The 27,325-nt window shown below is 38.8% G+C and overlaps 2 protein-coding genes, 1 long non-coding RNA gene and 1 pseudogene across 10 annotated transcripts; 2 read left to right on the forward strand and 2 right to left on the reverse strand.

Annotated features, from left to right (window-relative positions):
- The first annotated feature begins 3,155 nt into the window (after window positions 1–3,155).
- Window positions 3,156–13,277, forward strand: LOC140038835 (mediator of RNA polymerase II transcription subunit 33A-like). Its single transcript, XM_072084289.1, has 12 exons — window positions 3,156–4,033; window positions 4,738–4,848; window positions 5,827–6,174; window positions 6,532–6,851; window positions 6,933–7,024; window positions 7,514–7,868; window positions 8,859–9,069; window positions 9,429–9,543; window positions 9,774–9,935; window positions 10,440–11,100; window positions 11,486–11,692; window positions 12,031–13,277. The coding sequence occupies exons 1-12, from the start codon at window positions 3,747–3,749 to the stop codon at window positions 13,143–13,145; spliced, it is 3,984 nt and encodes a 1,327-aa protein (XP_071940390.1). The 5' UTR covers window positions 3,156–3,746; the 3' UTR covers window positions 13,146–13,277.
- A 608-nt stretch (window positions 13,278–13,885) lies between these two features.
- Window positions 13,886–16,557, reverse strand: LOC113734065 (pentatricopeptide repeat-containing protein At5g19020, mitochondrial-like; annotated as a pseudogene).
- Window positions 16,558–16,691: 134 nt separating this feature from the next.
- LOC113713389 (uncharacterized) lies at window positions 16,692–21,529 on the forward strand. 8 transcript variants are annotated; one of them, XR_011842375.1, is made up of 7 exons: window positions 16,692–16,962; window positions 17,087–17,184; window positions 17,286–17,355; window positions 18,213–18,322; window positions 19,327–19,369; window positions 19,582–20,610; window positions 21,211–21,529. It is a non-coding gene; the product is annotated as an uncharacterized lncRNA (long non-coding RNA). The 8 variants fall into 8 exon arrangements; XR_011842374.1 differs by having other exon boundaries at window positions 18,213–18,317; XR_011842380.1 differs by having other exon boundaries at window positions 16,695–16,962; window positions 20,479–20,610.
- A 1,285-nt stretch (window positions 21,530–22,814) lies between these two features.
- On the reverse strand, window positions 22,815–27,325 carry LOC140038836 (uncharacterized protein At5g19025-like). The gene is made up of 2 exons (XM_072084290.1): window positions 26,116–27,325; window positions 22,815–23,083 (listed from the first exon to the last, which is right to left on the reverse strand). Exons 1-2 carry the CDS (start codon window positions 26,835–26,837, stop codon window positions 23,047–23,049), a joined length of 759 nt encoding a protein of 252 aa, XP_071940391.1. The 5' UTR covers window positions 26,838–27,325; the 3' UTR covers window positions 22,815–23,046.

A 27,325-nucleotide genomic window follows, 5' to 3' on the forward strand; every position in this document is an offset into this window, starting at 1 on the left:
GTAAAAAATGGACTGAGTTGGTCTTTTTTTTTATTAATTTGTTTTGGGACTGAAGAACTGCAGTTTTTCCAGAAAGTGGGTAGTGGATAAGTTATCTTCATGCAGCGACTACTTGCCCCCCCTTACATCACATCAACCGGATGTGAAATATGGTAGTTACAACCAGATGTGCAATATGGTAGTCACAAAGCATGAGGAAGTCAGCATATTGTTGGGGAAGGGGTTTTTTCTTTTTTTTTTTTGTTTGGCCCCCGGGGGGGGGGGGGGTTGTTGTTACTTGATCATGTTTTTCAACTCGATCAACTTGGCATTGTTCCTTTTTCTGGTGGATGCTCTTTTCCTCATAGCTCCACTGAGGTGGTTGATTGAGGTGGAGCTGGCATGGCTTCCTTGGTCGATGTAGGTAGAGTGACATTGTCAAACTTGGGGCCTGCCCCCCTATTGGTCTCTTTTGATCCACTAAAAACTACTCATTAACCACCGCAAACACAAGAACTCAAATCTATATATATACTTATGCCGTACCAGAAAAGGATTAAGCGGCAGTTTTCTATTGTTGGGAACGTCTTGAGGCAACAACAGTTAGTTCATTCTCAATCATGTTTGCTTGCCTTGGCCGTCTCGGCTGTGAATGGGGGGATATCCAGATTTTTTTGTTTTGTTGTATCAAACACGAAAATCCCTGCAAACTAAGCAAAATTCCTAAACAAGGGCAATCTGCTTTTCAATCTTAATCAGCCTTTGCATTCAGAATTTAAGCACTGCTATATAATATGTTAAGGGTGAAAGTAGTAGGTAAGAGGTTGCTAACTTTTTGTTCCTATCCTTTCCATTTCTTTTCAACCTCTTCTACTTGCTCTCTCTATCCATTTTAGCCACCATCTCAAAATCTTACCAACTTGGGGGCAGTTAGTACTTCTTATACACGACCAAATCATTTCACCTAATGCACTTTTTGATGGTTAAATTTGCAGCCATGGCAGATGGATTTTTATGCAGCAAATTGACTATTAGAAGCCCCTTTTATTATGATTAATTATGGCCTTAGCATGTGAATAAATGTCTACCATCCATCATCATGACAAACGCGAAGAAAGATCATGGCATGCTTTTCATTTTCCAAGTTTTTCTTGACTTGTAAACACAACCATCATTGTACCTATCATCACAAACACACAAATGTGTAGTTGGCACTTGGCACAGCAAGACAAGACAACGATTGATTCAGCTGCAAAATGTTCTCAAATATTAGTAAGAGATTATAATAAGACACCTCGACCATTAAGCAAGCGCTCTCGCATAAATGATACTGATCCCTTTTGGCATGCATGTCTTATTATAGGGATAATAGCATTACTCCATCTAAATATATGTAACTAATCCAGTAGAGAAGCGAAGGTTAGAATTTTTCTTGGTCGCAAAATAATTGTGGGATTGGATCAGATCACCTGCATACGATTCTGAGGCTGAGATGATGGATGCCCTTCATGTTGTAAATAGATTATGGAGTAATCTTCCTAATCCTAATAGATTCAGTTTAGTCATTAGTGCTCACCTACCGATGTATGATACCTCTTTAGCCAAAATACAACAAACAATAAAAAAGTTAAGAGGAGGGCTATACAAGCCTATGGGGAACTTAGTGGAAGAAAAAAAAGGACAGAGAAAAGAGTCGGCTTTCCATACCAAAAGCATAAAAAGCTTATCATCACCAGGGGCCAACTCTGATAGGGATATCACCATGTCATCATCTTTACCTACCCTTAACCACTATTGTTTTTTAAATGCTAGAATATATATATTGGACATACAATGGATTGGACAGGGGAAGAGTTCATGAATGATCAACAAGAAAAGTTAAACTTAAAGAGGGACAACAAAGAAATGCAAGAAAAGCAAAGAAAAGAGATTAGAGTTTGGTGTGAATTTGTCTGATGTTACTAGTGATGTTGATCCATTTGTAGGGACATGATCCAAAGAGAGTCCTTTTTTTTTTTTCTTTTTTTTCAAGTTAGTCTGGTTGGATACTAAGAATCATACTACATAGTAACTGATAGGTCTGTCTGCTATATAAGAATTTTAGCTTGTGCATCCAATACATCCGGGATTTTGTTGTAGGCCATAAACAAGGGTGACCCAGATTAGTGTCTGATCACTTCAATTGTAAATGGCAGATGTGCCCTCACAACTTCTTTGCTTTTTTTTTTTTTTTTTTTTGGATTGACTTACTCAAGAATAGCATTTTGGTTTATTATTCGTCCATTTTTAAGGTGAATTACACCACAAAAAAAAAAAAAAAGAGAAGAAGTCCTGATGCATCTTATTTTGCCCTTTGACTAGTGAATTGTTAATAGCAGATTACTGTATGATTATGTGTAAATTTTGAGGTCAATATGAACAGTCCTTTCAGTCATCCATCTTGTGACAAAACATTGGTGAATGGTCCTTTTCTAAGATCTTCTTTGGTAAGGTCGTCCGAACATATGATTATAGAGCCATTTTGCTTCTATTTAATGCCAAAATTATGCATGTCAACCGACCAATTTCACACCTACAGCAAAACTGCATGCATCATCTTCGAAAGTCTCTTACGGATGGAGAGCAGAGGCATTTGGCATCAGATTGGCCCGGATGGCATGTGAAGATCGAAAGTATGCCAACTACACCATTCCAAAAACAAAAGCACCTTATTGCACGGCCATTTTGGAATGTTACATTGTGAATCTGCCTCTTTTCATATGGATGAGTTCTGGCAAAATGGACTGCATTTGGTAGCTGGATTTATTTTGTCCAGCCTTGAGTTCATATGGCAAAAATTATTGGAATTAACCAAAATGGAAAAAGAAAGAAGGGTAAAATTGCCTTAATGAAGCCAAGGCCTTGGCTTTACAATATGTGTACTTGAACACTAAGGGACCCTAGCCACCGGCCTTGGCTTTAGTTTACTGAAGCTTCACAGCCCTTACTGAAGCAGTTACCAAAGCCACACGGGGTTATTGCAGTCTCAGAGAATTTCGGCTATGACGTGACTGACTCACAGAATTTCGTTTGACATATAATCTGATATAGATGTTAGGCGCCTAGGAGTTCTTGTACGATAACTTTATATAGGTCTGTGGGTATAAATACCTCCTCTCTTCCTTTACAAAGAAGGTAATATTTTTTTTATTTGACTGATCTCCAACTCGCGAACTGCTGTTCATCTAATTTAAGGCATCGGAGGCATTTCAAGCTCGGCACCGATCTCTTCCTATTCACACAAACACAAAACAAATAAAATAGCACTAATTAATGTTGTTTACTTAAAGATAAATACAGACATTATAGCAATGCAGCACTTTAGCATTTCCTTTGCACCAGTCAATTCTTTCCAGCCCACACTTTCCCCTGGAACTCATATTCTAATCCCAGATTCCCCTTTCACTCTCAATTTGTTAATTATTCTTCCAAGGCCCCTCATTTTGGTTTGACTTTCACATTCTACACCAACCATGAATCACCAATGTAACACATTAACCTGCATTACACCATACTATACTATTCTATAGTCCCCCTACCCCATAGGCCACAGGCCATACCAACCTACCTTTTGCTACTCTTCTGACTTCTCTCCTCTCTAGTGTCCAATACAGAAAACATTCGGTTCCATAATCCATGTAATCCCACCGCCTTCTTCCTTCACCTCTTTTCACACACTGAAACACACACAAAGACGCATAGTTGAGAGTGATGAATCAGTAGCACTAATGGAGGAGGTGTCAGCATCTTATGATCAGTGCAGCTATTGGGATGCTGTATTGGAGCTAACAAAGTTGGCCCAAGAAAATGGAAGTGACCCTCTATTGTGGGCAATTCAAGTTTCCGCGAACATGAGTTCTTCAGGGGTGTCTTTCCCTTCTTTTGAGTTAGCCAACTTCCTGGTTTCTTACATTTTCTGGGAAAACAATGTTCCTATAACTTGGAAATTCCTAGAGAAAGCTTTGGTTCTCAAGATTGTGCCTTCTCTTCCTGTTCTTGCACTGCTCTCCACAAGGTCTCTCTACTCTCCACCTTCTGTTTTATGGATTCTTGGTTTTAGTTGAATATGTCTTTAGAACTCCTATCTCTTTCTCAAATCTTTTCCGGGATTTGCATATCATGTTGAAAGAGTCAACTTTTGGATAGTTAGAAAACAGGGAAGATTAATTGAGACCTTTAGTTTAATATGAATAACTTATCAATTAATGCATATGTCCTACGTTATAATTCTGAAGTTTGTTGTCCTACCACACTTTGCTGACTACCTATACATTCATAAAAGAAATCATTACGCGTAAGTGTTTCATAACTCTATCTTCAATGTTCTGAAGTTTGAACCGCTAGCTCACTTTCTATGTGTCCCACTGGCGTTTGTGGGTCTTGAATGTGAATCAGACTATTGTGCTCCCAGCCACATTACTAACATATCAAGAATTTGCAGAAAAAAGATGGACTTTTTCTGGAATTGATTATTTGTCTAGCTGTTCTTAATTATGTTATATCGTTTGTTTTTCTAGTGAAGTTTCCCTTGCAATGTGGTTATCTTTTGATTGAATTTTGTCTTCTGAGATAATGCTGTATAATGGAGGTGTCCATACTGTACACCATTTTTTATTTGTACCTCTTTCGATGTTCTTACATTTGCATCTTCCAAATACTTGGAATAATTATGACTGAGAACAATAATGAACTTTGCTCTTCATCTCTACTTCTTTACAGGGTAATCCCAAATCGACATTCCTGTCCAGCAGCATTTAGGCTTTATATGGAACTTCTAAAGACACATGCATTCGAGTTTGAGAGTCATTCAAAGTTACCTAATGATCAGAAGTGAGTATTTCTTTTAACGCATCCTTGCACTTAAAATTCTTTTTAATGTTGATCTATTTGCTAAATTTCCTAGTAGTGTCAGGCTGTTTAGTTGTGCCATTTCGGTTACTAAAATTTGTTTTCATGTCCCAGCCTTTTCCTAGGTGGCTTTCATTATTATTGATGTCTGATGAATTTTTTTCCAGATTTTATTGAACATCGTCTTGCTATACCTCATTGGATACTCTCCTTCCTGGTTTATCTGGTACACCTAGTATTTTTGTATGTTAGGAAAGGTTTGATACTTCCCTCAGAAGTGAAGTTTTTCAAACAGTTGATATTTGAAGGTGTAGTTGCCCACCATATCTTACCTTGTAGTTTTGCTTTCAACATACAGCAGCATAATGTCTCCCATGTTCCCTATCTTTTAATCACTACAAATACATTTTCCATTCTCGCATCAAATACTCTGTTCAGTCAAGTATTACCACTTATGCTTTGGTGAAGCAATGCTCAATCATTTACTTTGCCATTGAAATGGTCTTTCCTCCTTGCTAGACTGTGGCCTCCAAATTTAATGATATGTGTTGTTCCCATAAAAAGATAATTGGCTTTTTTTAGCTGTCTCAGTATAACTTAATAGCTCAACATTTAATCGCTCAAGATTTTAATTATAACTGAATAGCTCACGATTTAGTCCCCCAAAGATGAGAGGGAGAGGGCAAGGGGAATAACCTCTTGCCTTAATATGGCTTTTTTTTCCTCTTTTGTCCGAATAGATGTGGAATTTTGTTATTTGTTCACTAATGAACTTCTTTTAATTCCCATTAGCAACTTGTATTGCACTTGTTATCCTTGTGCGCGGCCATGTTAATCTTTTCTCTGCCTTTCCTATCACTAGATTTAAAAGACTCTTCATAGTTCCCACTGCATCTGGTAGTCTTGTTTTTCAATGTGCATCTCAAAATCTTAATCCTATAATCTGTCTTCTGCATGCAGGATCAGGAAGTCAATTAGTAATATTATCCACTCCTCTCAGATATTTGATGTACAAGCAGATGAACCTGGAGTTCTTGTGATTCAGATTGTCTTTTCAATTGTTTGGCAATTGCTTGATGCATCCTTGGATGATGAAGGGTTGCTGAAACTTACCCCTGAAAAAAATTCTAGATGGCCCACTAAACTGCAGGACATGGAGATTGATGGCTACAAAAATTCTGATGTAATGAGGCTTGAAAACAAAGAGAGATTGAAGAATGCTAATACTGTCATGGCCATAGAGTTGATAGGCAAATTTCTGCAAACCAAAGTGACTTCCAGGATTATTTATTTGGCTCGCCAAAGCATGTCAGAACTTCATTCCTTGCACTTTTTCTTTTCAGCTTTAATATGCAGTTTTCTTTACATGTTTTAAGAGTTAAGGGTTTCATGAAATGAATAACACAAATCATATCCTGATGAGCTTTTTGTCCATAATTCACAATTATTCAATCCCTCAGTTAAACTAGCATCTTTTGAGGATCAACAAGTCAACTTAGATTTCAAGCTGTACATATTTTGAGGATAAATTTATGGGCAGTGTTTTAATTCCCTGACTTCTAAATTGTTGATTGCTTTAATGATTTATATTATGCTCTTATTCTCCCCTACCATTTCGCCCTGAATGAATGACATTAATAAACTACTTGCTTACTGCCTTTTCAGGAGAAGACCTTGGGGTGGTTTTGTCCAGCGAATTCAGCTGCTTGTATCACATTCCACAGCATTAAGAAATTCAAAACTTCTAACATCAGAGACTCTTCTAAAGTTGATACATAATAGTCCCAAGTTAATGCTGCAGCGTCCCAGAAGATATGCTCCAGAGGAGCTACCTAGTGTTGGGCTTTTTAAATCTCTAGCATATAGGTCTGGTTGTCGTGTTGGGCTTAGTTGTGCTTCTCTTTGGCTTCCTCTTGATTTGATATTGGAAGATGCAATGGACAACTCACAAGTTAATGCAACTAGTTCTGTTGAAACTGTTACTGGTAAATTCATTTTGCATTGTATCTAAAATGATAATCAGTGCAGAAAATTTCCTTAAAGTATGCCATTCCTTATTCTTTCAGGTCTAGTAAAAGCTCTTCAAGCAATCAACGGTAGCACTTGGCATGAGACTTTCCTAGGACTTTGGAAGGCAGCTTTACGTCTAGTTCAAAGGGTTAGAACTTCTGTTTCATTATTTCTTTTCAGGTTACATCGGAAAGTTTTCTCCCTTCTGCCATAATGATAACAAAATTCTTCCAGAGAGATTGAATGCTCACATTAATTTTAGAGGGCAAAGAGTCCAAACAAATTTTTTTTTCTTTTCATCACGTTCATATATTTATTTGTGTGCATATATGTGTTTAAGCCTTTTCAATTACCTTACTGTTTTTTATCTAAAGACTTGCAGGATACTTTATCATGTCAAGAAGCATCCATGCTTAAGATGAATCTTCTTCTAGTTTTGATTTGACCTTATATCCCAATTTGCTTTTAGTGTACGGCATATCACTTCTTATCATATCCAGATAGATCATGGTTTCTTATGTGCGGGGCAATTCTATGCTAAGTTTATTTGTGTAGAATAGACTTTTATAAAACTTTCCACCTTTTCTGCACTTCCTTTGTAAAACATCTTTTTTTCATTAATTGAATCTATTTGTAGGAAAGGGATCCAATTGAAGGGCCTGTTCCACGCCTAGATACTCGACTATGCATGTTACTCTCTATCACAACTCTCGTGGTTGCTGATCTTATTGAGGAAGAGGAAAGTGCTCCAACTGATGAGATTGATGTTGACTTAGACAGTCAGTGCAAACAGACTACTGGAAATCGTCGTGGGGATTTGGCCTCTAGCTTACAGAATCTGGGTGATTTTGAGATGCTTTTAACTCCTCCTCACTCTGTTATTCCCGCAGCCAATCAAGCAGCTGCAAAAGCAATGATGTTTGTTTCTGGAATAAACGTTGGCAGTGCATATTTTGAATCCATCAGCATGACAGATATTCCAACAAACTGTTGTAAGTGCTACTACTTCTTAAATGAAGTTTTAAACATCTCACAAACTGGTCTTCAGAAGAGGAAGATTGTGAAACTATTTTGTGGTAAATTCAGCAACTTTGCTTAACAGTTGTTGAATTTAACTTCAACAAATGCTTGTAGGGAAGAATCATGAGCATGGTACTGGCATGAAATGGCCCATGATTAGTTTAAATCTTCTACAATAACGACCAGTGAGAATATGCCACCAGTTGCATAACACTTACTCATTAACCACAAGAATGTTTTCTGTGACTATGGTATTGGAAATCTAAAGATTGATCCTTCTTGCCTTTCTTGTGACAATTATCTGTTGTATTAGTCCTGGTGTAATTATTCTGCTTTGATGGTCAGAGTGGATGCCTATTTGGTGCTTCTTGCCAATCTTAATCCAGTTTAGAGAACACGATGTGTTCATAGATTTAACTGCTAATCTGAGTATCATTTTACCACATCTTGCTTGGTGCAGTATCAAATCAGAACTTTCCTTTGTTGCATGAGTTTAATTTTGTATGGCTGAAAACAAGTTTCAGGACAGTCCATCCTGTAGCGCTTTAAAGTAACTCACTGTTACTTCTTTTTTATCTTTTAAGTTTTAGAAATATAAGGCATCAGTTGTGCAATAAAATGATATTGTCTTTTTTTTTTGGTGAGCTATAAAACTTAAAGTTACTATCATACTGTACTAAGTGCTGACCTCGCTCCAGTGATGATATTAAGTGCATCTTTTGCGGGATAATTTGTGAAAAATGACATTGTTATATTTTGATATGATTATTTTATTAAGTCAAATCTGATTTGCCAATGCCCTTGATATAGTTTGCATGTAAGCGGAAAGGAAGGAACAAATGGAGTTCTCAAAAAGTTGCTTCATGATGTTGGAGGTTTATTTGTATGGATTGGAAGAATGAAAATACATAATTTGATTTGTTGATGGGAGTGCTAAAGTTACTTATGTTGTCTTAATGCAGCTGGAAACCTGCGACATGTAATAGTCGAGGCCTGCATTGCCAGAAATTTACTGGATACATCTGCTTACTTCTGGCCAGGCTATGCGAGTGGAAGCATCAATCAATTACCCCACACTGTTCCCACTCAAATTCCTAGTTGGTCCTCTTTCATGAAGGGTGCCCCACTTACACCACTGTTGATAAATGCTTTAGTTTCAGTGCCTGCTTCAAGGTATGTCCCTATCTTCTGATGTGAGTTTTCTCTGCACCAATTTTTTCAGACACATTCATCAGTTTTTGTAGTTATAAAACATGAGCCAAAATAATAATTGACAAAAGTAAGATTTTTAGGAGATTTTTTTTTTTTTTTTTGGAAATAGATACTAGTACTATGTTTATCATTGCTGGTAGCTCCAAAGGCACAATAGATGATCTTATATAAACCTATTAGATTTCATTGTGTCTTTCTCCATGATTGCCTGGTCTTCAGTTATATATTTTCTTTGCTGAAGCCAGGTATATCAGATGGTCTTATTTATTGATTTAGCAAGACTAAAGCAACTGAACTTAAGCTCATGGGTTTAATGCAAGCTTAGCAGAATTAGAGAAGATTTTTGAGACTGCGGTGAAAGGATCTGATGATGAGAAGATAGCTGCTGCAAGAATTCTTTCTGGAGCTTCCTTAGTTCGTGGGTGGAATATACAGGTAATTAGCAATAATGAATTCTCCAAAATTGCCTGTGGATGCAGAGGTGGGAGAGGGGGGGGGGGTGGGAACATGAGAGGGCATCAATTTAACATAGAACTGTATGCCGAATGGAGTTACTTTTCCTCAGAATAATCTATGTATTCTCTTTATCACTTTCTTTCATATCAATGTCTCCTGGGCAAAAATTAACCTAGTTTCTTAATTTCATCTTGCTCTTGATCTTTCAGGAACACACAGCATATTTTATAACCAGATTGTTGTCTCCACCAGCTCCTGCTGACTACTCTGGGGATGACAGCCATTTGATAGGTTTTGGGCCAATGCTGAATGTCTTGCTTGTTGGAATTGCACCTGTTGACTGCGTCCAGATTTTTTCCCTGCATGGCCTGGTATATGATGAGTCTGATCCCTGTCAACCACATTTTACATGTGGTAGTGCACTTATTTCTATTCCTGTTCTTGACATGTGGATTCTTACTGTCAATCAGTACTATGTAGCATTAGTCAACTCAAACCTCATTTTGTGCTTGTACTTCCAACAAATTTAGCATGCCAATTCAGAAGAGTATAATTTGAATGCCTTCAATAATACTTTTTTGACTTTCATGGTGGAGTTAAATTTTGCACAAGAGACTAGAAACTTGAGGATAAGTTGGTGAAAGCAATATTCTGTATCAGGATATAGAAATAACATATGAAGAGCTTAGGACGTGCTTTCTTTCATTTTGTATAACTTTCACTGCATCTGCCAGCTCAGTGGTGCTGGAATGCTCAGAATTTTCTCCACTGGTCCAAGTTTTGTTTGAGATTTTTTTCCTAACATAGTTTCCTTTTCTCTGAGATTTGATGATTATCATAATTAACTATGAAGAATGGGTTTTCATTTTTGTCAGGTTCCACAACTAGCTTGTTCACTGATGACGATATGCGAGGTATTTGGTTCATGTATTCCTAATATCTCATGGACACTCACTACAGGAGAGGAAATCTCTGCACATGCTGTATTTTCAAACGCATTTGCTCTTCTTCTAAAGCTATGGAGGTTTAATCATCCTCCAATTGAATATGGAGTGGGGGACTTACCACCAGTAGGGTCTCAACTAACTCCCGAGTACCTCCTACTTGTGCGTAATTCCCTGCTGGTATCTTCTGGAAACTTACTCAAGGATCCAAATAGAAGGAGATTAGCTGCTGTTGCAAGTGCTTCTTACCCGAAACCCATCTTTGTAGACTCATTTCCAAAACTAAAGGTTTGGTATAGGCAACATCTGGCATGTATAGCTTCACCCCTTTCTGGGCTTGTTCATGGAACCCCTGTCCATCAAACAGTTGATGCCCTTCTAAACATGATGTTCAGAAAAATTAGTAGAGGAAGCCAGTCAGCAACTTCCATAACATCTGGGAGTAGTAGTTCCTCTGGACCTGGCAGTGAAGATACTTTTCCAAGGCCAATATTACCTGCTTGGGATATACTTGAAGCTGTCCCTTTTGTGGTTGATGCTGCTCTAACCAGTTGTGCTCATGGGATACTGTCTCCTCGGGAATTGTGCACAGGTTGGTTCATGTCATGTTTGAGCTTCTGTTGGTGATGAAACTTGGAAATTAATTTCTTAATACCACATATGCATTAGTATCTTCTTGGTTTAAATAATTTGTGCCTTGTTGTCCTGAAGCATCTTACTGTCCTCTCTATGATTTGCCTCCATAATTGGAAACCAGTCCACTGTGGCTAGTGTGGCATCTTCCTGAAGAAATAGTCTCCTTGTTACTCCCACTATTCCATCCATCCCACAAAACGGGCACAGAGACACATACAGGGAATGTGGATCTACAGAGAACATATCTCTGCATATTTGAAGAAACAAATTGCCATTTCGTTATTTCCTTTTATCTTATCCTTTCTTTGTTGTTGCTTATGTTCTGGAGCTTTTTCTTCCAGGCCTTAAAGACTTGGCTGATTATCTTCCAGCATCCTTGGCAACTATTGTAAGTTACTTCTCAGCTGAAGTAACTCGTGGCATCTGGAAACCAGTTTTCATGAATGGAACTGATTGGCCAAGCCCTGCTGCCAATCTCTTTTATGTTGAGGAACAAATAAAGAAAATTTTAGCTGCCACTGGTGTTGATGTCCCAAGCCTTGCTGCAGGTTTCTCTCCCTATCAAAAAGTTTCAAATAATTAAGTTATTCTAGGATGGCTTACTCCATGGGTTACAAGTCTTTGCTTATTCTGTGTTAAATCACGGGCTCCCAACCAATGCTTGCTTTGGTCAGAAATTTGGAAAAAAAAAATCTTATAAATGTCAGAGGTTGATACACCTTAAAATACTATTTATGTTTCTTCTGAACCTTAGAATACTTTGGTAGGATACTAAAGTTTCAACGGATTTTTGCTTTCAAGGTCCATATGATTTTTGGTTGCTTTATTCCATTCTTACAATATTTATGTTACCTCAGTTGTTGACTAGAAGTTTAAATTTCTCTAGGGGGGAACTCTCCAGCAACACTTCCACTGCCATTGGCTGCATTTGTGAGCCTCACTATAACATACAAACTTGATAAAGCCTCGCAACGGTTTCTCAATCTGGCAGGCCCAGCATTAGAGTCCCTAGCAGCAGGTTGTCCATGGCCATGCATGCCGATTGTGGCTTCTTTGTGGACCCAAAAGGCAAAATGCTGGAGTGACTTTCTTGTATTTTCTGCCTCTCGTACTGTCTTCCTACACAACAATGACGCAGTTGTTCAGCTGCTAAAAAGTTGCTTCACCGTGACTCTTGGCCTGAACACAACCTCAGTCACTAGCAATGGGGGTGTTGGGTCACTTCTTGGCCATGGATTTGGATCACATATGTACGGTGGGATTTCTCCAGTAGCCCCAGGGATTCTATATCTACGTGTTTACAGATCAATCAGGGACATCATGTTCATGAGAGAAGAGATTGTTTCTCTGCTGATGCAATCCGTGAAAGACATAGCATGCAGTGGGCTACCAGTAGAACAACCAGAAAAGCTGAAGAATGCCAAAAATGGCAAGTATGGGCATGTTTCACTTGATACAATAATGATTAAGGTGAAACTAGCAGCTTCTTTGGGAGCTTCACTGGCATGGTTAACTGGTGGACTGGGGCTTATGCAGTCATTGATAAAAGAAACCTTGCCTTCTTGGTTTCTGTCAGTTCACCCATCAGACCAGGAAGGAGCCTCCACTATGGGAGTCCCTATGCTCCAAGGATATGCGCTGGCATACTTTACAGTGTTTTGCGGAGCACATGCATGGGGTTTAGATGCAATATCATCATCATCAAAGCGACGTCCAAAAGTTCTTCGGGAGCACCTGGAGTTTGTAGCTAGTGTCCTTGATGGCCAAATATCACTCGGTTGTGACCCAGCCACCTGGCGGGCTTATGTCCTGGAGCTTCTGAGCCTGATGGTTGATTGCTTTTCCTCTTGGATGCTTGAGGTGGATGTACCGTTGTTGAAGAGACTAGGTGAAGGGCTGAGGAAATGGAATGAGGAAGAGCTTGCTCTAGCTTTGCTGTGCCTTGGGGGGGCTGGTACGATTGGGGCTGCTGCTGAACTGATCATAGACACTGACTTGTAGTTCTACTTGTGTACATGAAATTTTTGTAGGTTGATAAATTTTATAGACGCAACAGATGTAACTCAGTGTACAGGTAGGTAAACTTGTGCAGAATGAAGATTATGAGAATCTAACTCACTACCGTAGTACAAATCCTTAACCAATTGAAAGTGATTTAATTTTATGGGGTAATGTTGAGCTGATGAAACTGGATATGGATCATGAACTTATAAGAGTCTACTTAACAAGATATTTGATGAGTGTGTAAAGTGGCACCATCCTTGGTTACTAAGGGAAAGGGGGAGGAAGTAAAAATGCTGGGGGATTTGCATTGCAGCTGTTGGAGTTGGTTGAGTTCCTAAATATCAATATTGATCCCATTCACCCAAAAAAAATAAATAAATAAAAATAAAATAAAATAAAAAAGAAGAGAAATCAAGATAATATACTATTTTCAATGCGTACTATGCATTTCATCATCCTCTACTCTCCATGTCCGCTTGTACCAAAGCCAATTTGGAAGACAAATACCCTTGATATACATAGAAGTTCTCTCCTCCAGCCCTCCTCTACTCCCTCCCTGAACAGAATAACGACAATCTCTAATCAATTGTACCATGGCTCCTAATTTCTGTCATGCAAAGTTGAAGGAATTTTTCTTCTCTCTCCTTCATCCTTGATCCCTTACTATATAGCTTACCCTAGTTTGCTTGGAGACTAACAGCAGTTTACACGTACACAATCTTCACAATTTTCACTAATATCCAAGCAACCATATTTAGATGCTGCTTATTAACTATTGCTCAGTTCAAAAATAAAAGGTATTTTCACATCAATTTAAAGTACAAAAGGAGCTTGACCAAAGCATTGTATAAGAGTATTTTAAGTGCTGAATCCTGTGAACTGCAACTGCCGAGGAATTTATCCTAATGCATATGAATTGTAAAAACTTATCCAAGAAGAAAAATCCAAACACAGAGATGACCCAAATACGAACTATGCTCATAAGATTGTTATTAAATCAAATAATGCCACTATATGCAGGGGATCTCATCAATCCTTGAGTTTGCATTGCTTTCCTGACTAAAAATGCATCACCCCACCTCCCTGCATCAGCATAGATGTTAGACAGGAGAACCCTGCTTGGACCATGAGAAGGCTCCAATCTTGCCAAATTCTCGGCAGCCCTTTCTCCTACTTCCATATCACCGTGTGTTCTACATGCTGCCAGTAGTGTTCCCCATATCACAACATCTGCCTTCATTGGCATCCTTCTTATTAATTCTTCTGCTTCTTTAAGTCTTCCTGCCCTACCTAGAAGATCCACCATGCAACCATAGTGCTTGACGGTAGGCTCTAGATTGTATACACTCTTCATGCTCTTAAAATGTTGATCTCCAACTTCCACCAACCCTGCGTGGCAGCATGCACTCAAGACTCCAATAAATGTAATAGGATTCAGTTTGATTTTACGCCCCTGCAAGTCAGCAAAAATTCTTAGAGCCAGTTCTGCATGTCCATGCATGGCTGAGCCACATATCATAGCATTCCATGGTGAAACATCAGATGCCTTATCTTTCATTTGTTGGAACACTTCTAAAGCACTGCTCATGCTACCACATTTGGCATACATATCAATAACTGCTGCACTAAGATTGTCATTAAGAGGGATGGAGTTGTCGCATATGTATTCATGAGCCCATCTTCCTTCATTTAATCTACCCAATGTAGCAATTGCAGATAGGACACTAACCATTGTAATTTCATTTGGTTTAACTCCTCCAGCTACCATCGCATGGAAAAGCTCCAAAGCTATCCCAGGCTGTTCATTTTGCGAATAACCAGAAATCATTGAGCTCCATGAGAAAACATCTCTCTCTGGCATCTCATCAAACAAAACCCTAGCTTCATCAATCCTTCCGTTTCTAATCAGTCCTGAGATGAGGGCATTCCAGTTTGCAATATGGTGTTTGCTTCCTAGTTTGAACTGCAACCAAGCAAGACCAACCTCCTCACAAGCAGCATAAAAATGAATAATTGTTGCCTGCATAAAATCGTAACAATCAAAGCCCTTCTTCATGGTTACAGCATGAAACTGCAGACCCTCCTTAACAGCAGCAGATTGTCCGCAAGCTGAAATTATATCAACAATCATCACTTCGTTAGGCCCCAACCCAGTGCAAACCATTTCACGGTAAAGTGTTAAAGCCTCAGTCAACCTCCCAACTTGCACATAACCATCAATTACTGTACCCCAAGAAACCACATCTTTATCATCTATCCTCTCAAAAAACTCTCTAGCCAAATCAACCAAACCTGCCTTAGCATACCCATTCAACATCACGTTCCATGAAACTACATTCTTTTCAGGCATCTCATCAAAGAGCCTGCTCGCATCCCTTAAATGAGAACGTAAGCAGTACATGTGAACCAAATTAGTCGAAACAATATCAAATCCAACAAGCCCAAGTTTCATCACCAACCCATGCAGTGATCTCCTTTCTCAAATCCCCCACCAGCCACATGCAAAAAAGCCGTAATCACACTTGCCATGGTAACTTTATTTGGAAGCACCCCGGACATCATCATTTCCTGGAAAACCTTAATTGCCTCTTTCGAAGACCCGTTCTGAGCCAGACCCATTATCATAGTTGTAAAAGAAACGCAGTTTTTCCCAGGCATTTTGTCAAACAACTCACGGGCATCATTCATATACCTTAATTTCACATAGCCAGAGAGCATAATGTTGCAAGAAACAGCATCAAGCTTCTCACAGTCATCAAAAATCCTTTTTGCACTAGAAATCAGCCCACATTTCGAATAGAAGCTGATTAAACTATTTCGGATAAAAATATTGCAATCAAGGCCTAATTTTGTTATATGCCCATGGATTCCTTGGCCTTTAGGAATCAATAACATAGAAGAGTAATCTTTCAAAGCGGAGATGATTAGGAGCTCGTAATTGGGTTTTGAACTTCTGAGTCCTTTTAGGTTTTCTTCGGTGGGATGGGGAGGTTGGTTCAAAGGGGTTACAGAGGACAGGCATCTGGGAGATTGATAGGTGAGTAAAGAGAAAAGGGTTGAGAAATGAAGGGGTGATTTGGGTCTGAGAACAAAGTTCATGAGACGAGATCATGAGGAGTTGTTTCCAAGCATTCCAAGTTCTGTTCTGGAGAGTTTGTGTCTGCTAACGAACTTTTGGAGGGAAAGAGAACGGGAGTTATGGTGGAAAACCCGGCCGATTAGCAGAGACTGGGCCTTTTCAATTTGACGAGCTATTAATGAAGGTTGGTCCTTTCTAAACCCTGCTAAAGAGGCAACGCCTTTATGAACAGGCTCCAAAAGGCGTAGAATGTTGATGCAAACCAACCATCACGCCTTCACCTGCCGTTCCACTTTTTGGCCTGGTACAAATGATCAGCGTTAAACTCCATTTTTTCCCCACTTTTCAACATAAGTAGATAAAGAGCGAAGAGCTCTGATGACCTGGATGGTTTTCGTCATCCTCTCACGTGCCGCGCATGTGATTGAGAGCTTTATGTCGTTCGTGCCTCGCGCGCCGGGTTATCATCTTCTCCTCTGTCAGCATCCCATGTGCCCCTTGCTGCGTTGTCTGCCGTGTTGATAAACTTGTATCTCTATCTGGCAATATCACATGTCTCTTTTTCCCCGTTCTCTCTCTTTCTCTCCTTCTCTTGGACAATGTTGCTCTCTTGCTTATCCGGATGTTTAAAGCCCTGGTACATTAACCTGTTGAGACATCGAGCCTCGGTCCCTTGCGTTCTCATCCTCACCGCGCAGTGGTCCAGACGTTTGGTTTTGTTCCTCTTCCTCCGTTGTGAGTTTTCTTCTTCTTCCTTTTCTTCCTTTTCGGTGAGCTGCAAACTTTGATGTTGGTTTTCTACGTGATCTTTAGCCTGAAATTGATTTTTTTTTCTTTGTTCTTTGTTTCCTTTCTCGAGCCACGCCACGACCATTGAACCTCTGTCCCTCGCGTTCTCTGGGTTTCAGTGTTCCAGATCAGCTGCCGTCAGTTTGGTTCTCCTTCTCCTCCTCCGTTGTAAGTTTCCTTGTTCTTCCTTTAAGGTGAGGTGCAGTCTTCGCTGTTAGTTTCCCCTCTACGTTTTTTATTTGTTCTTTTCTTTTGTTTCCCTTTTCAAGTGTCTCCTATTTTGATCTCTGGAGAGGTACGATCTTGCCGTCCATTTGGTTCGCCTCCTCCTTGTTCATGGTACGTTTCACCTTCCTTTTTCATGGTACGTTTTCAGCTTCCTTTCCGCTGAGGAACATGCTTTGTTGTGACTTTTCTCTGTATGTTTTAGCTTACCGTTGATATTTTCGTCCTTTGCTACTCCCCTTTCTTAAACTTAGCTTTACAAGTATACCCAAAATGCCATCTTCCCACTTCTTCTCCCAGCTCATACTTATTTCCAAAATGCTTAGAAAATCCAAAGTTTTTATCCAAAGTCGCCACCATTTCGGATTCATTCCCCTCCGGTATAGATGCCTCGTTCGGCTTCACAGACCCGTGTCTCTTAGCTAACACCGCCTTATTGTGCTTCGCCGGAGACGGAGGAGGGAACGGTCGCTTAAAAAACCTTTTGGACGTGGAATTTGCGGAAGATCTCGCCGGAGACTTCTTACAGATCAAATAATGCGCTGGACTAGGGCTGTAGAAGGGGAAAAACGGAGATTTTTTAGCGGATTCTACATCTGATTTCTTGCTTTCTTGCTAATTGCTGATTGCTGGAGTTTCTACCTTTATCCTTGACCAGTGCTAGGTTATTTTTATCCTTGGTTGGAATAGGGTTTTGCTTGGAATCTTGATGAAGATTGGGTTCCGGGGAGGGTTTGGAAGTGCAAATGCCCATTTTCAGGACTTCGGGTGCTCTTTCCTCTTCGTTATTTGGAATTTTTTACCATTTGAGCTCCCCCCCTCCCCAAACACAACCCTATCTAGAACGAAAAATCCTTAGCTCAGAACTGAAACCATTGCCAGTTCAAGATTGAACTGAAGCTATAATTTCTTTTTTCCTTACTTTTTGGGGTTTTGGAAGGGGAAAGCTTTGAACTTTGTCTCTGCTGCAGAGTGTTGATAACGCGAGAAAAAAGAGGGATCTGCGAGCGGGTTCAGAGCAGAAGTTGATAAAAAAGAAACCACGATCGACGATGTTACACTTTTGTCGCTATCGGGTATGGTACGATCTTGCCCTTTTTTCGTTGTTTTTTTTTTATTGTTTCTCTTCATGCTGCATTGCTTTTTGTTTGGTTGTTCCGGTGTCTGAGTCTACATGGGTTTGATTTTGGTCTGCATTCCGGGAAGCTCCAGTTGTTCTCCCTTTCAAACTCGAAAACATGTACATCATGTGTAGTTGTACGTTTTGTCATGTGGTGTTTTTTGGTCTCTAGCCTGTTTCGGTTTTTTTTCTTCCTTCTTGTCCCTCGCCCTTTGATATTTGTCTTGTTTTCCCTAAAAAAAGGCTGTCCCAGACAAAAATAAACTCTTTTGTGCTTTGTTCTTATTCTCTGTTCTTGTTATGTTGCCGTTTAGTCCAATCCTTAAACCTAGGGATCTACTTCTTTAGATAATTTTTGACTCATGCATTTAATTTGTTTTTTTTTTCCTATCTCTAGATATTATGTTTTGCATGCCTTTTTTTTTGCGTTGCTCCTCTTTTGTTCGTTCCAAAGCATTTCACTTTTATTTTTTTCGTGTTACGCATTCGGCCTCTAAAACTCTTAATGACGCTTGTGGCATTGACTTTTCCCACGCTTCTGAGTCCGTCTTCCTTTTTTATTTTTTTAGCTGGCCATGGAGCAAAAATTTTCTTTTTTCATATGCTTTATGTCTAGATGGACTATGACTGTCAAGAAAATAACATTATCGAGTTCTGTTGGTGTTGGTTTCAAGCAATCATCTTTTCTTTTCAGATACATTGCAGATCTGTTCAAAATTTTCTTATTTTTTCAGCACTTTCTACTGTCAACATTTTTTTTCTTTCTTTTTATTAGACTTGATACAACTAAAATCATCTATTTCTGTTTTATCTATGCTATTCTCCATATTGTTGTCAATTCTTACAGTGAGCAATTTTTACAGTTTTTGAATTGCGTGATTTTTCTCTTCTTGTGGAATATTTAGATTGATATTATGCTTATTGTTTAATTTGCTTGTTTTTAATACGTGTGTTTTTCTTTTTAGAAAATTTTTGGTGCTTTTGTTGTGCTACGTTCTCCTTCACTGAGTAAGTTTGCTAATTTTTTTTATGCATGTATTCTTATCTTTTTAATTCCTTGAGCTCTGTTTTAGTTAGATTGATGATTGTAGAACTTGTAAACTACTTTTAGAAGTACATTATAGATGTTTGTGAATAAATGTGTCTATTCATGAGCAATTTTCTCTTCATTTTTCCTTGAATTTGAATATTTCTTCATGTTTCCTTTTGTTTCTTGTTAGGTTTTTACAAAGATGGATGGTGATTTTTTAGGAAAAGGGTGTAGCTCTCTGGCTAGAGTATTACGGCAGATGAAAGTTGTAAACAGGCTAATTTATTTTGTTCTCAGTTAGGCTATGATGATATGGTTTTGGTTTCATTAGATGTATTTCAGGCTTTAAATTGATTGCCGTATCTTGGCGAGGCAACCCTGATTGCATTTGAGGTTCATTCTTCCCTTCAAATGCAATTGGGTCTGCAGCCATGGCGGTACTCTCATCTCTGCCTGACTTTTACTAACAAACCTGAGCTTTACTTTAAACTACCATAATTACTGCATTTTTTTTCTTCTTTCTTGTTCCCCGCCCTTTGATATTTGTCTTGTTCTCCCAAAAAAAAGGCTACCCAAAAAAAATAAAACTCTTTTGTGCTTTGTTCTGAACTCATAAAACTCATGCAGAAGAGTTTTATGAGTCCTCATGCATGGAGAGGAGAATCTTCTTCTAACAGAGACTGATTAATTGTTTCTGAGCCTATTGCATGTTTTTGGTTGTTTTACTGACTATATTTGCTAATGGGTCCGCTCAAAAGATAGAGTGAATGGGGGCTAGGGATGGATGCTGTGTTTTGAACTCAACGGGCTGATTAATTTTTGCAAAGCTGATTTTTTTAAATCATTATTTGGTTTCCTAAACGTGTGCAGGTTTGTATTTCTAGCATTTTACATTAGTTTTGCAACTTTTGTTTTGATTTTGGTCCCGAAATTGGACTCATCAGTGCAGTAAAGTAACAGCTCTCTGCTTTTGTAGCGCTTCCATTTTTCTGGCTATGTGCATTAAAAATTGTCTTTCTTGAGATGGAATAGCTCCTATTATTGACTGCTTTCGATTTGTGATTGTCCCAATATGAAAAAAAAACAGGTGATAGAACTGGAGTTCTTAATGCTACATCATCAGTGAAAGAAACTCTACAAGCAGCTGGAATAAAGGTCAAGGTTGATAACTCTGATCAGAGAACACCTGGATGGAAATATAACTTTTAGGAGATGGAAGGTTTGCCTGCTTCTGTAGATGTTCTGTATCTTGTCCAATATCTATCTTGCCATTGGACTTCTCCCGCCAAAGCATGAGTGAGAATAAGAGAAATTTAGGGAGAGGAAAATCCCAAATGCATGCCCACAAGCATTTCAAATGATTTTTTTTTCTTAGAATGTTAACGAGCACGGGGCTACATCTAAACTAACTTCCTTGGAGCTTTAAGATTCCTGAAGGTTAATTCAAATATATCTCACCAAGCTTGGTTACTTTGAAGACTTGTCACCTTACTTCACTTCACTTGAGCATCTAGAGTTATTGTTTAAAATTAGTTTGAAAAAAAAAAACTGAGTGGTTAGGTTCCAATTGCGATTTGCTCAACCAAAACTTTTTGAAGACTGGATTGAATAATTAACAAGTCAAGTGATATCTATTGAAGGCCAACTTACTGTTGTTGGCTTTGTTTTCTGAGAGGGAATGAAGTTTCAATTTTGAAACGTCTGCTGTTGCTATTAATAATTCCATATTAAGAAGTTATGTGTGTGGATCTTAAGAAATACTATTTTACAGTTGAATGTAATACGATTGTGCTTTGAAATTTACCTAGCTTTTCTGCAGGGAGTACCTCTAAGGATTGAGATTGGACCTCGTGATGTGTCTACTGGGATTGAAGTCATTTCCAGAAGAGATATTCCTGGAAAACAAGGAAAAGATTTCGGGATATCAATGGATTCTTTCATTTTAATTGCTTATGTAAAAGGGTTGTTGGATGAGATTCAAAGTTGCCTGCCGGAGAGGCAACCACTTCAATTCATGAGTTTTTTTTTTTTGGAATTTTAATTAAACCTGTTCTTCAAGACATTGGTTCTTTTCTTTTGTACACTTTAATTGCTGGCAGATTGTTAGCTAAGTGCGCAAGCAGTAATCTCTTGATTCTTTTGGTCTTGTGTTACATTTTTTTACTCCAGTTTCTTTGTCTTTCATATAATAGTAATGTTCTTGTATATATAGGTGTATCTTTAATATTGTACTTCATAGTTATTTATACTAAATTGGGCATACACATTTTTATCGCCACCGTGCAGGGCGCGATTTATACCTCCTAGTATGTTACAAAGAAAAATCGAGTCTCTTCTGACGCGGTTGTCTTCTGTTTTACAACAATTTTTTGTCTGACCAGGAGGGACAACGAAAAAAAAAACCATTTTTTCACTGAGGAAGAAAAGATACAACTGTACTGAAAAGAAGGCCTCTTTCATGTTTAGAGCTGTAAATGAACCAAATATCTCATATTTGAGATCCGTTCGTTAAGTGATTCGAACAACGTTCGTGTTCGTTCGTTAATTTTCGAACTCCAAACCTGTGTTCGTGTTCGGCTCATTAAGCAAAGTTCGTGTTCGAGTTCGACTTGTTTAACATAAAAGAGCCATTCGCGAACATGCTCGAAATGCTCGAATCCAAATTATTTTAAGCCTTAAATATGCTATGCAAATCATTAATCATTCTCAAAAACAATTAAAGTACTAAGTGACTAAATTCTATTATTCATTAACTATATAACTAACATTAACATAAAACAACAAATAAAACAAAGTAATTTGCCTTCCAAATATAAAAGTCTAGCTATAAAATTAACCCTAAAATTTATCAAAGGATAATTATGTTCATGTTCGTGAACGTTCGTTAAAACTCGTGAACATGCTTATGTTCGCTCGATTATTAATCGAACAAAAAAATTCGTTCGAACTCGGTTCGTTTAAGGTTTCGAACTAGCCTTTCACGAACACAAACGAGTCGAAACGAACCGAGCTACCGAACAGCTCGGTTCGTTTAACAGCTCTACGTTATAGTCACATCTTTGGACATATGGGGCAGCTTTCTAGATTTTATGACTCTTTCTAACTTGTCATTTGACTTCAGTCGCAAAAAATAGGACTTGTACAAACCATTGCGATCGAGGCATTTTTCCCTCTAATGGAATTCTTGGAGTTTAAGACGACAAATGTATCGACCAATGCCTACAAAATTCTTCTGATCTCATTATTGTAAATCTCATTGCTAGCTGCTAAGCCCTTGTCTCCATTGTAATAAAATAACCACCACGATCCTTCATAACATTGTTCATGGTATATATAGTCCCACAAACACATGCCAAGATTAATAATATACTTTTAAAGACAGAATGACATGGTTCATGGTGCTAGACTAAAACCATAGCTTAATTAGTAGCTAAAAGCTGTCCACTTTGATTTTTATCATTTATTCGCATTTCATTTGGTATATCCTTCCAGACAAGAATTTGTAGAGTTTGAGGAGGTATGTCTTCTGGTATTAGGACTAAAGAATGGTTCTAAACAAGAACAACAGAGATGTTAAAAAACAAAAAAAGGAAAAAGAAATGGTGCAAGAAAAAGCATGTGGTTGAGAACCAAAGTGCACAGCCATCATGAGCAGTCAGCGATGATCGCCAGCACCATAAAGAGCAAGACTCCTGCAAATAGGAACATAAAGAGTGAAACATCACAACTCCATGCTGTATTAGCACTTCGAACAATACAGCCAGCAGATAGTCACTATACAGCCAGCAGATAGTCACCATACTACCAATATGAACAATACATGAGTAGCCCTCATCTTGCTATGTTTCAAGGAACAAGACACATCAATGGCATATCAAATGTCATAAAGAGTCTAATACAGGTCTGGAAGGTTTAACATTGTGAACAATACTAATAAAAGTAACAACTAAAGGGGATAAATCAGAGGAGAAATTCTCAAAAATCCTCAAGATTTCTTTAAAGATGGGGTTGCTATGAACAGCCCAGGCAAGCTGACAATGCCTTAATTCTATAAAATCAAACCATTATAACCTTTGCCATTTAGTGATTGCAAGAGTACACTAAGTACTTCAGCAATCATATGCTTCCATAAGGGTACACATACTCCAAAGTTAATTACTCTAGTTTATATGCTACAAGAATAGCTTAACATACAAATCTAAGTTAACTACACTATTAGAACCATAAGTTGACCCCTATGAAGTACATTTATCACAGAAATGCAGGAATTTGGAAAACTACAGGAAACTACTATGTAACAGCTGGCTATAGTTACAAATTCAAACTCAAAACTGATAGCTTTGTTCAAGTCTATAGCAAGTACATGAACCTGACTGATCCAAAATCATTTCCATTGGCTCCAATCCTTTTTTCACTCTTCAGATGCTTAGGACTACAAGCATTTAATATTTCTGTCTCAGTTGCATCTTTCATTTCCAGCACACATCTCAAGTTGCTTCAAATAACCTAGTTGAATCATACGTAAAAGATGCTCCACTATAAAGATTTACAAACTCATGTGGCCAAACATTCTCAACAATACCTCTGCAGGAATTAAGACCCAAAAGGATGCTATTTGTGTGCGCCGTATGATTTTTAGGACAAACTTTTACCAGTTTTTGTTAGTCCAGCTAAATGCAGTTACATCCTACCACTCACAGTAACATGTCATTTGGCCCTAAGATTAGCATGGAGGATAATGCTAGAAAAGGAAACATGGCTTGCAGTCAAAAAGTGGAAGAGGAGGTGCCAACAAACTGGTGTAGAAAATTGATACCTGAGAAGGACCAAAAAAAAAATCCAGACAATGATATGACAACCTTTTATCTAGACATTAAGTAGATACTCAGAGAGACCCGCCCACTTTTTGTTGTCCATCATCCAATTTGATCTTTATCTGATAATCGTAATAATGCTGGTTAAGGACAATTACCCGCTCCTAGGAAATGACATCCATTATCAAGTACTGGAGAAATTTCAGTTTCAATATATGACTTAAGTCTGACTATAGTACATTTATCTTAATATAGTTTTCTTTCAAAAGATAAATTTGAAGCTCCCATTTCCAAATAGTAAGTTCAGGGGGTGAAAAAAAAAAGAAGATGACCTATATTCTTTATAGGAAAATGGGAATTCTTCTGGTATGACCTGGGATGTCTAATGTAAATGCATGGAAAGACATTTTTACATGATTAGTTGGATAATTTTCTTGAAACTAACATTTTTCTTTGGATACCATAGTCAAATAGTTTGTGGTATTGATTTTGATCCAACTGAGTTCTACTTATAGCCACTAGTGTTCAAAGGACAATTCAACAATAACTTGATCGTCTTCTCAAGCTATTTTATATAAAGATTGCCGGTTAAAAGAAGTGCCATTAGTTTTATCAAGAGAAAGACTTTTGGAAGCTCCAAAATGAGCAGCTTGCTGTCTTATACACCAAAAAATACATAAAACTCACCAGGAGCTAGGGCTGCAAGAAAATCCAGGTCCATTGTGAGCTTCCAGATCTCACAAAAACAAGAAGCATGCATATATCTTCCAGACCATAAACCTTATAGAGCTACAGAACTAAAATGCAAGTAGCCTTAACAAAACTGTTAACAGCACTAATTTGAGAAACAATATGATGTGTATCATCTAGTGCAGACGATTACAAGACCTTCCTTGATAATCTTCTCAAAAGTCAAGGATCTAGGATCTATTGAGATTTGCCAACCATGAAAAAAAAGCACTTTGGGTCCATTAACTAGATCAAAAGTTGGTGCTTGGACAGTCTAAAACTAAATGGAATCCAAACCCAATTCCCATGGTTTTCTAAACCCCATTTTAGTTCATTTCAAGTACCTTTTCAGCCGGACACTCTCCCAAATTCCAATTCTCCTCTCCTGCACAATTCACAGATACCAACATGGCAAATCCAGAGGGGGTAATGTCATAGGATTATAATCGCTGGATTAACAATCAGTTGATGGTAAGTGGTAGTTCAGTAGGAAGATCCAACAGGTAATGGAATAGGCATTGCAGAGGGGAAGAGAAGAGAAAGAAGCTTTGGTTGAACATTACACGAGGAGGTGAAAAACCAGTTCTGGGTAATTATGCTTAGGCTATGCAGGAATAGAAAACCTTGTACAGGGGAGGCCACCACCTTAATGTGCTCTGTGAGAAAGCAGCTTAACTTAAACTTCCTTCAGTCTTAGTTTTACTATGTGACTGTAAAGTCTGTAACCAAAACCACTGCCAGGCAAGACCTTAATACATAGCCATCAAGAAAAATATAACAAACGTCAGAAGACTTTTCCATCGAGAATAATGTAGAAGCGTCAACTTTACAAAGTATCCAACCTTTCTAGACAATCCAAATGGTTTTATACGGTAAAACAAATGGCTTTAACCCCACAAACTTGCAAAAAAACCCATTACAAACTCAAAGACAAATAAATTCAAAAAATTCATTGAGACACAAACCATCATTCGTCCTATAATCAGCTCAACAAAAAAATCCTTTCGGTAATCAGTTTGGCATAAGCATCAAAGCGCACCATTCTACTTCAGTGGCCCAAATTTATCGTCTAAACCGCATGCAATAAACAATCAATCATACAAGAAATAGCCAGCAATTCATAGTCTAATAAAATCTCAAATGCAACAAAAGAGTATCTGATCAACACCAAAAAGACTCACTTTTTACGGCGGCTACTACGTTTAGGGCCCCAACCTTCAAGTTTAGCAACAGGGCAACCACACTTAGCTCTGAAAAGCAGGACAGCTCTTCCATTAGGAGGAGCCATTTTCCTCAACTCAGCTCTCAAGCATTCATAATCCGGGTTAAACTCGTTTCCACCTTTCCAGGGCAACTCATCAATCTCCTTAACAGCCTTATTAGCCTTCCCTAATTTCAAGCAATCTTCACCCTGTAACTGCAAATCGAATTCCATTGCTTTTTTCAACCCTTTACACCCAAGTTTCCCGCACTTTCTTGATCTGGGCCCACAGCAGATCTCGAAAAATATCAGCATGAAAACCAAGGACAAAATCAGGGAGGTGAAGAAAATGTGGTGGACTTGGAGGTGGGAGTAAAGATAAGAGAGGAGAGTGGAAAGAGAGAGAGATGATGATGGAGGGAGTAGGAGGGAGAGGGAGTGGAAGATGTAGGAGAAGCAGGAGGAGATGAGGAATGCTCCGGCGAAGAGGACAAGGATGAGGATGAGGAGGTCAAGGGTGGCTGAAGGGGAGGAGTGTTTGCAGAGGGAGTGGGAGTTGGAGGCTGATGAGGGGCAATTTTGGGAATTTAAGGAGGTGGGATTTGTGGGTTTTTTGAGAGGTTTGGAGGGGGAGGAGTGGGTGGTGGAGGAGCTGGTGACAGGGGCCATGGTGATGGTTGAGGAGAGGAGGTGATGGCGCATGTTAGTAAAGAGGGGCTGGGGGAGGAGGATGGGAGTGGGGTGGGTGGCTTTCAGGTGTGTTAGCTTTTATTTATTTCTTTATTTATTGGTTTATGTGGAAAATACTAAAATGTTGAGTTGAGGCTTGAAGGTGGACTGTGCGCAGCTTAGCGGTGAGGGGCGCCAGATGTGCGCAGCTTAGCAGAGAAGTGAAAAAGGGTCGTCGACGGCGGATGCGCGCATGTTAGCATGGTGGGATGGTGGCTTTAGAGGGTGCGTAGGTTATCTTTCCACCAATTGTTTAATCATGAAGGCAGTTATGGTCACCAACTGGGGTTGGTCCAAGTGGTAAGCAGATTGGTTCCGCTTAAGCAGGTCTCGGGTTCGAAACCTGGCGTATGCAGCTACCCTTGTTGGGAGACTCACCCACCACAGCCAGGTGTGCGACCCGGATCGACCAACGGATTAGTCAGGGCAAAGCCCTGGATACCGTGGCAGGCAACCAAAAA

This window comes from Coffea arabica, chromosome 3e, assembly GCF_036785885.1.
Source record: "Coffea arabica cultivar ET-39 chromosome 3e, Coffea Arabica ET-39 HiFi, whole genome shotgun sequence".
NCBI classification, from domain to species: Eukaryota; Viridiplantae; Streptophyta; class Magnoliopsida; order Gentianales; family Rubiaceae; genus Coffea; species Coffea arabica.